Raw genomic sequence first — 12,898 nt, forward strand, 5'->3', positions numbered from 1 at the left:
TTATCTGAGAATATACTCAATTAACAAATAAATATGACAAGGTTTTCTACTTTAGGAGTTATGACACATTGTAAAGATAGCAATCATAAATAATATTTAATTGTAAGCTAGAGCATTCATTTTTAAATTAAGAATTTACTTAATATTTTCAATTTCACGCTTTAACTTATTCAATGTAGAAAGTACTTAATCTTTTCTTATATCTTTCTATTTATAGATTTTTTTTCCCCCAGTGTAATATTTAAGAGGTAATGAAATGGCAAAAGTGATTACATAAACAAACTTGGTACAGCATGCTCACATGGTTATTTTCCATAAATGGTACACAAAAAATCTTGATAGTATGGTATATATGGTGCAATTATCAAAAGTATTTGTATATATGGAGATCAGATCCCACCTACACTTATCAGTTTGAAATCTGTTTTCAGTGTTCTACCGTCATCGCTTTCCAGAGAGTGAGTCTCTGTTTGAATGAAACTTGGCAAAATCGAAGCATTTAAAAAATAAAGTGTGGATGTGGCCAAATTTTGCCACATTACTATACCAAATCAAGGGGACAAATATGGCCTCCTAATAGCAAAGTTAATTTCTGACAGTGCTAGCAACCACCCAGCATCTTGGTAGTGTGTTTTCCACATTCAAACACCACTCATACCTTCAGAAAATGACAGATCTGGTTATCACCGCACTTCACCATTGACATCCATATTCAGTTTCGGGTAAGGAATACTGTTTATTAGACAAATAATCCAACAATGACAAGAATTCCTTTCATCTTTCCACGTCAAGTCTTTTCATGTGTGCTTTCACTCACAACAATGGGTAGCAAGATCCATTCAGATATAAAATATATATATAAAAACGCTAATAAAACGGTTCACATTACAAGGCAATTCCCTGCTTTCAGATGACATAAATCACTCCGTTCTCATTTTTGTCTTTGAACAATCAGGTGTTTCAATTTCTCTCTATAAACCAATATACAACCACAGTGTTTTGAAAAATGTCATTAAAAATGTCCTATGTGTAATACAAACAGTCTCATGATAAACCATTTGAACCTACAGCATTACGGTTAAGTAATGTAACATTTGGTTGAGTTCAATGGTTTGGTTTGTACTTCAAATATGTCATACAAAAACATCTTAAATGTACAGTGACAATTTTGCCAGAGGAATAAGTTCTTGGTTTTTGAAAACATAAAAAGTATTAAATACGTGTTATTGTTAGAATGCAACGGCTGCTGGTTCCCATTAGTGTGGCTGACAACAACAACAGCTTGTATCTTACCGTGAGGGAGAAGACATTTACTCAATCACCTACTGATATCTACTGCATGTGGTGCGAGCTTTCTGAAGATTGTTCCTGTCAAGAAAGCCTGAAACAACAAACTACGATGAGGTGCTACTCATTTAAACATCACTAACAACATGACATAACGAAACCTGTCACGATCAGGCATGGAAGATCAACATGTGCACGTTATATTTCAGCCCAAAATCAAAAGAATGGAGATATGTCTGATTTGAATGATGGTATCATTATTTAGCAATAAACTATTTTTAAACAGCATTTATTAATCTTTCTTAATGTTAATTGATAAAAACACAATAGTTCATTGTCAGTACATGTTAGTTCATAGTGCATTAACTAATGATGCTAACAAATGCAAACGTAATAAGCTGAACCTTAGTGATGTAATGTTACAGATGTTGCATAAAGAAAATGAAGCCTATTTTTAGGACCATTTAGAGTTTTGCATTGTGACAATTAAGCACATGTCCTCACAAATTTGAATTAAAATGATTTATCAATTATTTAAATTGTAAGTCATTTATATATCAAGGTAATATTTTGTACTGCCTTTAAGTTAAAAAACAATCCCTTTCTTATTGCCGTAATGTGGACATTTTTTTATATTTTCTTTGTAAATTATTGATATCCTTTAGGCTAAATCAACAAATCCATTTTCATTTGAAAACTCCAAATTCTGGAAAAATGGGAGCGGTGTCAAAACACTCAAATTTATGTGGATGAGGTGAAATTAATGTGTTTTCAAATGTTAATTTATGCTGATAAAATCAATTGAGAGGTATATGTGCTTAAATGTTACAAACGTAAAAATAATGGTCCTAAAAATAAGCTTTATTTTCTTTATGCAAAATATACTTTCTTCTGATTTGGGGTTAAATATGACCTAGACATTTCTTTGTGAAATTCACCAACTTCCTGAAACACCAACAGTTTCTGTAGATGCCTCACATTTTCCAAACCAATAATCCCTACAGTAATGCCTCAACCTGTATCAGGTAACGCTGAAGTATCTAATTTGTCCAAAATATCGCATGGAAACAATTCCTCAAATAAAAGTACTCCAAACTCCAAGGCAGATATCCGTAATGGTCATCTTTAAATCTGATGTCTGCAGGATCTGGCTATCCTGTTTTATAGTAAAACATGTTAGATCAGCAGGGAGGGGGTGGGCTTCTTGCCAGGCCACGCCTCCTTGGCATATTTTTTCTTGCGTGGCTCGTTGACGGGTTCAGCCGAGTAGGGTCCAGGAGCAGGGGTGGGGTTGAGCATGACAGGGGGCTGCACTGTGGTGGGCGAGAGATTGACCTCTGGGGCGGGGTTGGGGAAAGGGTGTGGCATCCCGGCCAGCATTGCAGATGACCCGCCCCCCTGAGCTCCACCCCCTTGTCCACCTGCCTCATGACTGGTGGGCGGCAGGTCGCCATAGAGCCCAGCGCTGAGAGGGAAGTTCTGTAACCGGCGTGCTATGCTGTCGTCCAGTCCCATTGTACCGTGGGCCTCCAGTTTCTTCTTCTATGGTCGAGACATGAAAGAGTGAAAGTATTTTAGTAGGGAAATGAGAAGCAGTTCTTATTCAGATCCAGTTCCATTTTTTAAAAACTGTTCATTTTAAAACTGTTTTTGTTAAACTGTTAATGTTTTTAATGGCATTCGGTTTTGTTAACACATAACTTCTGAATTCTTTCACCGATGCTTGGTGCTGTGAAATAAGACCATCTTTTCTATTGTGCTGTGTTCACTGGATGCACATAACAAGCAGCATACAAGCATATCTGATTCGGTTCTTTTGAATGAATTGGTCAAAATGAGTCAGTTGGAGTGGTTAAAGAAATGATAGTGGATTCCTGGATTTGCTATCGAGTCATTAAGATTTGTTTACCGATTTGACCAATTCATTCAAAAGAACCAATTCATAAGAGCGATTCACTCATCTATAAGATGAAGCAAAACACTCTAATTAACTCTACCACAAAAAAAAAAAAACTGAACATTTTAATAAATACATATTTAAATACTTAAAATAAATGATGCATAACCAATTTCTTGCTAATTCTTTGAGACAATATATCTCATTATACCTTTTTATGTTTGTTGTAATGTACATAACAGGAAATAAATGATCTGATAATGTGTTAAAAATCTGATTCACAAGTTAAAACAATTTCAATCTATTCACAGCCTTACTATAAAAATTTTGTTGTATTTTTTTTTAAGTTTCCATAACTTTCCCAGGCTTGGAAAAAGACATTTTAAAATTCCCTGATATTTGCCTTGACCTTTCCAGTCATTTGTGATAATTAGGGATGCACCGGTCTGATACCTTGATCGGAATCGGCTCTGATACTGAAACTTTTAGACGGGTCAGGTATCGGTCCGACGAGCCCAATCCAAATCTGATACTGTGTTAGTCATGTTCATTACGGTCAAGCTCCAAAAGTGACATAAAAGAACCATTAAACACCATTAAAGCAGTTCATATGACTCGTGCATTTTATTCAAAGCTACTTAAAGACGTGCGATAGCTCTGTTTACACACACACTCGCGGCTGATTTTAGCCTTCACGCGCTACTCAAGAACATCTCCGATGTAGATGCTCAATAGTGGGTTCACTTATAATATACATTTATAACGGCACCGGAGCTGCATTTTATCAGAATTTGAATAAGAAGCGAATTAAACTACTGTGAACTTGCCTACAAACTCATACAGGACTTCCTGGAGAGTTCAGAATGTCAAAATAAAAGCGTGAGATTTAAATTAAATTACTGTTGTATTTGTTTACAATTTATAACAATATTTAAGTTGAATGGGTTCCAAAATATAACTGTGAATGAAAAGTGGCCTGATGTCTTAAGAATGAACAAAAAGAGATCCGAGTATTCAGGTATGTTTGCTAATGAATCATTAAGATTTGTGAACTGTTTTTAAGCAAAAACTTGCAAAGTTATATTTTACACAAAAGCAATATGTACAGTAGATGATAAAATATTTTCAAGTCTAACTATAACTAAAACTTTTAAAAATATCCTTTTTTTTTTACTGTTCTAGTCCTGGAAAATTATTTTTAAATTGATATTTCCAGGTTTTGGAACCCTAAAAATGGGAACCCTAAAAATAAACATCTCACAAGTCAATACTTTGTCATATCCAACCTCAAAATAACCAGTGTAAATCAGTGTAGTTTCTGACTGGCTGTTCATATATCTATGTTATGTTGAATTGGAATCACAACATGAATTCAATCCGTAATGATTCACATCCATAGTTCTGTAACATGCCATTGAAACAAGCTCATTTGAACAGGAAGACTACTGTAGAGACAGATGGCCAGACAGGTAAGGGCAGGGGATATTATCTTTACATTAGGAGCGAGAAACCTTTTAGAAACCATTATTCCCACATTATACAATTTCCTGTTTGTGTGCCATGCAACAAGCAACTGTAATTGTATTGAGAGAACGTCAGTTCTCAATCCATTAAAATCATTGCAGACACTGTGAAACCAATGATTTTACCTTAATGGGGACCACAGCTGTCTGCACCATGTTTCTGAAGCGGCCTACAGAGGGGTCGACGTCCTCTGTGAATAGAAAAGTACTAATTAACACCACCACAAGTCACAACATGAACAAAAGAATGAGAAGACTGCAAGGAGATTGAGTCAATGATGGAAAACTTCTATCGGGATGGAATACTACCGTACCATACTACAGTACATCATGTTTGCTGTTTTTTGTTTTTTAACATGACATATAGAGGTAGACTATATGTCGGATTTACAGATTAATCTGTGCCGATAGTTGCTTTTTGGAACTATCCTTATCAGCAAAAATCAATGGCGATCGTTGCTGATAATTTTATCATAATTTCAAAATAAGAGTCTCTGGTGTGTTTTGGGCTTGTTTATACGTATAATTACTGCATTATGCACCAAATCTTCATTTTATTTTGGGGATTTTGGTTGAACAATAAACTGCATGTGGGACTTTATTCATTTATGTCTCTTGATTAGTTTTTTAGACATTCTATAAATACATTTTAAAAACCATCGGCCAATTAACCGGTTATCGGACTAGTTATCGGCAAAATCCACTATCGGTTGAACTCTAAAATGTACAGGTACATCTACATTTATGTAAATACAGTATATGCACTTTCTATACATTCAATACTAATATTGTCTTACACAATTTACCATCTTCTAAAAGAAATGAAAAAGTGAGCACATACAGTAGAGATGTGTTGAAATACAGGATGAAAACCATTTCTTAAAACACCGTCGTGCTCCTGAATGCAAGCATGCTCATCTAGCACGCACATGTGTGCGTGTGTATGTTTACCAGGGTTGATGATTTCCTCTTCTTCACTGAAGGATACACGTGAGCTCCTCCTCTTCCTCTTGGGTCTCTGGATCTCCAGGTTTCCCTCCTCGATGGTCAGCGTGGAGATGCGCTTGTTGTGAGCAGTGTTGAACTCTGTCAGGTTCTGTCAAATTAATACCACTCTGCTTAGAGTTCACTCATACTTTTCCAGTGGGGTCATTTCTCTCCCTTTATCTTTTGGAATGAGCAGTTGTCTTTGTTAACTTGCTACTCGGTGTCTAAAGTAATCTTTTCAATGAATCGATGTCATGAGCCTCACAAATTGTACAAACAAATAGGCACATCCAGGGACACTCCTGGAAATGACAACTTCAGCTGACTATTCGATTAGATTAGCAGAAAAGTCTATATGAACTAGTCGTGGATCACATGACTTCTGTTGCAGTTGTTCTATACATGGCAATTTCAGGAGGAAGAATCATCCGTGTTTGCATGGCATTATTTTGTATAACTAATTTTTTGACCTTTCCAGTCATTGATGATTAATGGGTAAGAGTTTTAAATGTTTAAAACTCATTTTGATTCCAACTGATAGGCTAATTAAACAATTTAAGGCAGTCAAATGCAAATTGAAATTTCAAATATTGGTTGAATTTAAAATAAAAGTGCACATTTAATTGCTAAAATGTGCATTCAGATTTAGATGCATTGCCAAGCACTGATGATGATTGCAGGACGTTCAGACCGATCATCTCCCTTTCATAATCTTCCTCTTTTCTTTATAGATGCCATAATGGCCTAGCGTCATTATGATCTGTATCATACAACTGATTCAACCATAGAGGTACTGCAGCAGCATTTAAGTTGCCATTTGAATACAGTAATTAGGGGAAAATTTTACTTTTGGGATGTATTTATTAAGAATCATATTTTATAAATGATCTTGTTGATGCATAAACATGGACATTTTTGCTAAAGACAATTACGTTCTGCTATAGCTGTAAAAGATTAAGGCATCGATCATTACCTGCCACCTGAGTATAACAAATTATAAATGGTTGAATAATAATAATAAAAAAGAAAAACATGTAATTTTGCCTTATAATTATGGTTGATGACTCAATGCTTTAGGAATTACTGGGAGGACCTTTTTTGATATATCTGTTTCCTTGAGTGATGTTTATAGGCCACTTTACAAAACAATTTAATGAACAAATGTGAACTTTCCAACTAAAATTATTCTAGAAAATTTTGCCTACAAAAAACACCATGTATGGGAGTGGTGGTGGCGTAGTGGACTAATGCACATATCAGCATCTTGCTGCATATGCATTAGGTAAGAACAAACAGCTGTTATTAAAGAAAAACACTGTGTTACTGCTACTATGGCATCGGTATAGGCTGCCATGCAACACACATTAACATAGAACCACCTATTGAAGCACTTTTTGTCTCTTTACTTTTTTTTTATTAAGATTTGAGAATATAAACTGGCTATATCTTTGACTTTATAATTTTATGCACTTTTGTTAACAGCCAGGTATGTTCTTTGCAATAAACAATGGCTATAACACGGTACTGTTAGACTTACAGTTCAGAAAAAAGTTTAAAGTCATTAAAACTTATTTTTTAACCACTCCAAATATTTAATATTAGCAAACTATAGTTTTGGCAAGTCATTTAGAACATCTACTTTGTGCATGACATGAGTAATTTTTCCAACAATTGTTTACAGACAGATTGTTTCACTTTTATTTGACTATATCACAATTCCAGTGGGTCAGATGTTTACATACACCTGTTAACTGTGAATTTAAAACAGCTTAAAGACAATTAGCTTCTGATAGGAGGTGTACCAAATTGAATTGGAGGAGTGCCTGTGGATGTATTTTAAGGCCTACCTTCAAACTAAGTGCCTATTTGCTTGACATTATGGGAAAATTTAAAGAAATCAGCCAAGACCTCAGAAAAAAAAAACAACTGTGGACCTGTTCATCCTTGGGAGCAATTCCCAAACACCTGAATGTACCACGTTCATCTGTACAAACTATAATACACAAGTATAAACACCATGGGACTATGCAGCCATCATACCGCTCATGAAGGAGACACATTCTGTCTCCTAGAGATGACCGTAGTTTGGTGCAAAACGTGCAAATCAATCCCAGAACAACAGCAAAGGACCTTGTGAAGATACTGGAGGAAACAGGTAGACAAGTATCTATATCCACAGTAAAACAAGTCCTATATCGACATAATCTGAAAGGCTGCTCAGCAAGAAGAATTTAACTGTTTGGCCATAATGACCATTGTTATGTTTGGAGGAAAAAGGGTGAGGCTTGCAAGCCGAAGAACACCAACTCAGCCATGAAGCATGGGGGTGGCACCATCATGTTGTGGGGTGCTTTGCTGCAGGAGGGACTGGTGCACGTCACAAAATAGATGACATCATGAGGAAGAAAAATGTGGATATATTGAAGCAAAATCTCAAGACATCAGCCATGAAGTTAAAATTTGGTCGCAAATGGGTCTTCCAAATGGACAGTGACCCCAAGTATACCTCCAAAGTTGTGGCAAAATGACTTAAGGACAACAAACTCAAGGTATTGGAGTGGCCATCACAAAGCTCTGACCTCAATCCGATAGAAAATTTGTGGCCAGAACTGAAAAAGTTTGTACAAGCAAGGAGGCCTACAAACCTGACTCCATCACACCAGTTCTGTCTGGAGGAATGGGCCAAAATTCCAGCAACTTTTTGTGAGAAGCTTGTGGAAGGTGTATGTAAATTTCTGACCCATTGGGAATGTGATGAAAGAAATAAAAGCTGAAATAAATCATTCTCACTACTATTATTCTGACATTTCACATTCTTAAAATAAAGTAGTGATCCAAACTGACCTAAGACAGGGAATGTTTTCTATGATTAAATGTCAGGAATTGTGAAAAACTGAGTTTAAATGTGTTTGCTTAGGTGTATGTAAACTTCTGACATCAACTGTATATTGATTCATTGCGCCCTTTTGTGGAATTAGAAGGCAATGTTGATTTAAAATCTGATGGCTTTTCCCCTTTTCTAAAGTAATGTCTATTAAAATTACATAATAAATCCAATTTTGTTAAACTTGACCAAATTCAGTCCATTCTGTCCAATCACATAGTTCAGTAAACAGCAAACACTCCAAATGCTGCATGCCATATGGCAGAGCTGGAATGTAAACAATATTTTGACTTCTAAAGCCACTTTTTATATTATCTTATCAATGCTTTACACATCTGCCACAATCATGTAATGCATTTTAATTATCTGAATTACTATATTACAATATATATATATATATATATATATATATATATATATATATATATATATATATATATAATTATTTAAATATAACTATTCATAATTATTCAATCATTTACTGCATTATTTTTATTTCAGGGCCTTTCTCTGCAAATACCAATATATGCAATTTTTTCTGTCAAATCATGTCATTAATTAAATAAAAATGTCTAATCGATTGAGAGCGCTAATCATTTTTGATCACAAATGCGAGAAAAACTGTCGCACTGTGCAGCCCTGCTGTATGGCGAGTAAAAATGAAGACTGACCAACCAACTAGTCCACACCTTTTCTGAATGACTAGTCAAGCAGTAAAAATGAGTAGCTGTGCAAGCCCAACCTATCCCCTAACAATATGTATCAGATGATCTGTTAAGCTGTCACACACACACACACACACACACACACACACACACACACACCTCAAGCTCGGTTTCTTCCTCTGGCAGTCCCAGTAATCCCTTGAGCTCCTCATCCTCCACTCCTTTACTGTCTCCTGTAGCAGAGCTGCTCTGTGTCTGTGGTTTCTCTCTCAGCGTGTACACTCGCGTCGACGCTCCAAACGACATAGTCGAGTCGATCGGCACCTGCTGAGGTTTGTGAGGCTCGAGGCGAATTCTGCCCAGAAATGTGCCATGGGCTGCAGCGAAGAGAGATGAAGACCATGAAAACTGAATAAAGGCTTCACCTGTACTTCAGATATCAAGCATTACTGAATCACTAGATGTTGAATGATTCTGTTCCGTTTATTACGCACTGAGGACTGCACTTCAAATGAATCTCAAGAGGCCTGTCAAGAACATATTCAGCTCATATTTCACACCAAAATCAAATCAAAGATATAAAATGGTCTGCGCTAATATAGCGCCTTTTTAAACTTAATACTTAAAACTAATACATTTTCCTTCCGATCTTGGGATGAAATATGACCCACACATGTTCTTGACAAGGGTCATGAGATTCACCAACAAAATAACAATGGAAAAAACACCACAGCTATTGCTCATCTCCAACAAATACATCTTCCTTGTCAAATCATATGAAACAAATGTATATATTAAACATGATCTCCAGTGGGTTTTTTTTCGTTCAGCAGGGCTGCACTCACTGCTGTTCAGGTCTATGAGAAAGACTCTCTTGAGGTGTCTGTGGTAAACCAGCGCCGCATGAACACGCGAGCAGGACTGATGGTCTATTGTGAAGTCACAGTGATCAGGGTTCCTCCCAAACAGATAGAACTTCTTTTCATCGATGATCAGCTTCTGCACACCATAAGAAGAGTGTAATACCTGCATTATTATTTATGACACTTATTGATATAAGCTGATTTGCTGCATGCAATATGCAATCAAAACACTGTCTACTTTAAAATGCAAAATAACCCAATACATTTTTTTTTAAATTGATGACTGCCTATGAATGCACTTGCCTCGGTCAGCATGCATGCAATGAGGTCATGTGACTGTAATGTGGCATAACATTGCATATGCATAATGTTTCAAATGTTATTATTTTTATACAAAATTGGATGCACTATATACTGCAGTAAGTGCCCAGTAAGCAGTACGTGGGTATTCAACAGGTCTTACCTCTATTAATTTATCTCCTTTAACCACATCCAGATGGAGTCCGGGTGGAGGCTTCCCTGCCCTGTGAAAATATTAAATACACATAATAAGACAATTCATTCATGCAATTCTTATTCTAACTATTATGATGTGTCCGTTTAATTTGTAAGTGATCCATTTCTATGTAATCCATAAATTCTACATTTTCCTTGCAAAAAGGCAGGTGTGCAAGTTTCATTAGTGTTATGGATTAAGGCTTCATTGGAAATGTGCACAGTAAATGATAATATTCCATTGAAATGAGATCAGATCAGTCTTTAAATGATGAATGCGTGTTCACGTAAAACACTGGAATCCACAAAGCCTCACTTCAAAATAAAAAGTGACCGAAGACAATATATAAAGTAATAAATGAATGAGACATGCATCCTGTGATTGCAGGTGTGTATTAAGCTACTGTCCACGCCTATAAACGCAAACTGGAGTGAGCTGTACTGCTTTTTTTCATGCAGTCAGTGTACACTCATCAGTTCTACACAAATGCATGCAGTACTTTCATTTTCTGCTTAATAATAAAGTGCTTAATTCCTCGTCTCACCATGACGGACAGTCAAAACCTGCTATATCTGTGCTTGTGCTCGCCGCCATTTTGCACTGTAGCGCGGAATGCTGGGTAACTAGCGGAAATCACTGAGGATTGTGGGACTTGCAGTTTCAAACGCCCACTGAACCCCCTCATTAAGTTTATGGTCTGTTAAACAGTATTTTTCTAATTGTTATATAATTATTATGCATTCAGCATTTATGAACTCTATAAATAGAGAGACTAGATGGAATATTTGTTAAAATTAAACAATACTCAATGAACCATTTAGGGTGCTTCAGCTGCCACGGCTGGAGATCCTCCAGACATAGCCTACTAGAAGGGAACATTAAAATCTATCATAGTTTTTTCGTGTTAATGCCAATGGCATAAATTTGGCCAAAGGTGTGTATTTTTGGGGAATTTTGATATTTCAACCTCAGTTCCTTTAATACATCTATAATACACTGTGTATACAAAAGTTACACTCAGGACCTTCAGGACAAAAATGTCCCATTTGAAACCCATAAAAACTGCAATATTTGATCCCAGTGCCATTAATGCATAAAAGCATGAATTTTATTATATTTTGCTTTCAATCCAGAGTCCTGGATTCAAAATGTAAATATTTTATATATTCCACCAGATGATGGCATTTTCTCATGTTTAGCCTATGGAGCAAATACATGCTTTTTTCCTATTATGAAGCACCGCAGGCCAGTTAAATAAATGATGTAGCTAATTGTGTGTGTGTGTGTGTGTGTGTGTGTGTGTGTGTGTGTGTGTGTGTGTGTGTGTGTGTGTGTGTGTGTGTGTGTGTGTGTGTGTGTGTGTGTGTGTGTGTGTGTGTGTGTGTGTGTGTGTGTGTGTGTGTGTGTGTGTGTGTGTGTGTGTGTGTGTGTGTGTGTGTGTGTGTGTGTGTGTGTGTGTGTGCGTGCTACAAACCTGGCGACCCGAGTTCCATTCCCGCTCCTGGCCAACACCAGTGACGATTATCTGAACCGGTCCCGGGCCTCCCCTAGGTCGACTCAGCCTAAAATGAGTACCTGGTGCGGTGTGTAAACATCGCCACTGGGGAGACAAAGGTGGTCGGGCGTGGTGCTGGATACCCACCCCCTTGTGTTCCAGCCTTCATAGGTGCTCGCTAACAGCACTTGCCCCTACAGTCTGTTAAGGCTAAATGGGGGACTTCTGTTTTTTGTATGTGTGTGTAAAAAAAACATGACATCATAACAAAAGTCTGGACCACTGGATGGGTTCCGCAGGATTGGAAGGATGCCCAGGTGGTCCCCCTCTTTAAGAAGGGGGACCGCACAGACTGTAACAAATACAGGGGCATCTCACTCCTCAGTGCGCCGGGAAAGGTCCTGGCAAAGATTATTCAATATCGCCTCGCTAGGCACGCTGAAGAGAGGCTTGCGGAGACCCAATGTGGTTTCAGGATAGGGGCGGTCCTGCACAGATGCCATATTTTCTGTCCGTCTGCTACTGCAGAGGTGTAGGGAATTCCAAAATACCTACATCTCTGCTTTATTGACCTGGTCAAGGCCTATGATACCATCAGTAGGCCTGGGCTCTGGGTTGTTCTTCGTGCTTTCGGAGTCCCAGACCCTCTGCTCACGATCATTAAGGACCTTCATGTTGGTGAGCAGGCCCAGGTAAAACTAGATGGCTGGGAGTCAGAGCCATTCCCTGTACACATTGGGGTGCCACAGGGATGTCCTCTTGCTCCCACATTATTAAACATCTATTTTGACCACGTAGTTC

The 12,898-nt window shown here is 37.2% G+C and overlaps 1 protein-coding gene across 1 annotated transcript; it reads right to left on the reverse strand.

Moving 5' to 3' along the window:
- Positions 1 to 233: 233 nt before the first annotated feature.
- LOC127650151 (nuclear inhibitor of protein phosphatase 1-like) lies at positions 234 to 11,208 on the reverse strand. The gene is made up of 7 exons (XM_052135369.1): positions 11,147 to 11,208; positions 10,570 to 10,630; positions 10,089 to 10,242; positions 9,403 to 9,620; positions 5,659 to 5,803; positions 4,834 to 4,898; positions 234 to 2,829 (listed from the first exon to the last, which is right to left on the reverse strand). Exons 1-7 carry the CDS (start codon positions 11,194 to 11,196, stop codon positions 2,464 to 2,466), a joined length of 1,059 nt encoding a protein of 352 aa, XP_051991329.1. The 5' UTR covers positions 11,197 to 11,208; the 3' UTR covers positions 234 to 2,463.
- Positions 11,209 to 12,898: the final 1,690 nt, after the last annotated feature.

Source organism: Xyrauchen texanus, chromosome 10 (genome assembly GCF_025860055.1).
Source record: "Xyrauchen texanus isolate HMW12.3.18 chromosome 10, RBS_HiC_50CHRs, whole genome shotgun sequence".
Classification (NCBI taxonomy): domain Eukaryota; kingdom Metazoa; phylum Chordata; class Actinopteri; order Cypriniformes; family Catostomidae; genus Xyrauchen; species Xyrauchen texanus.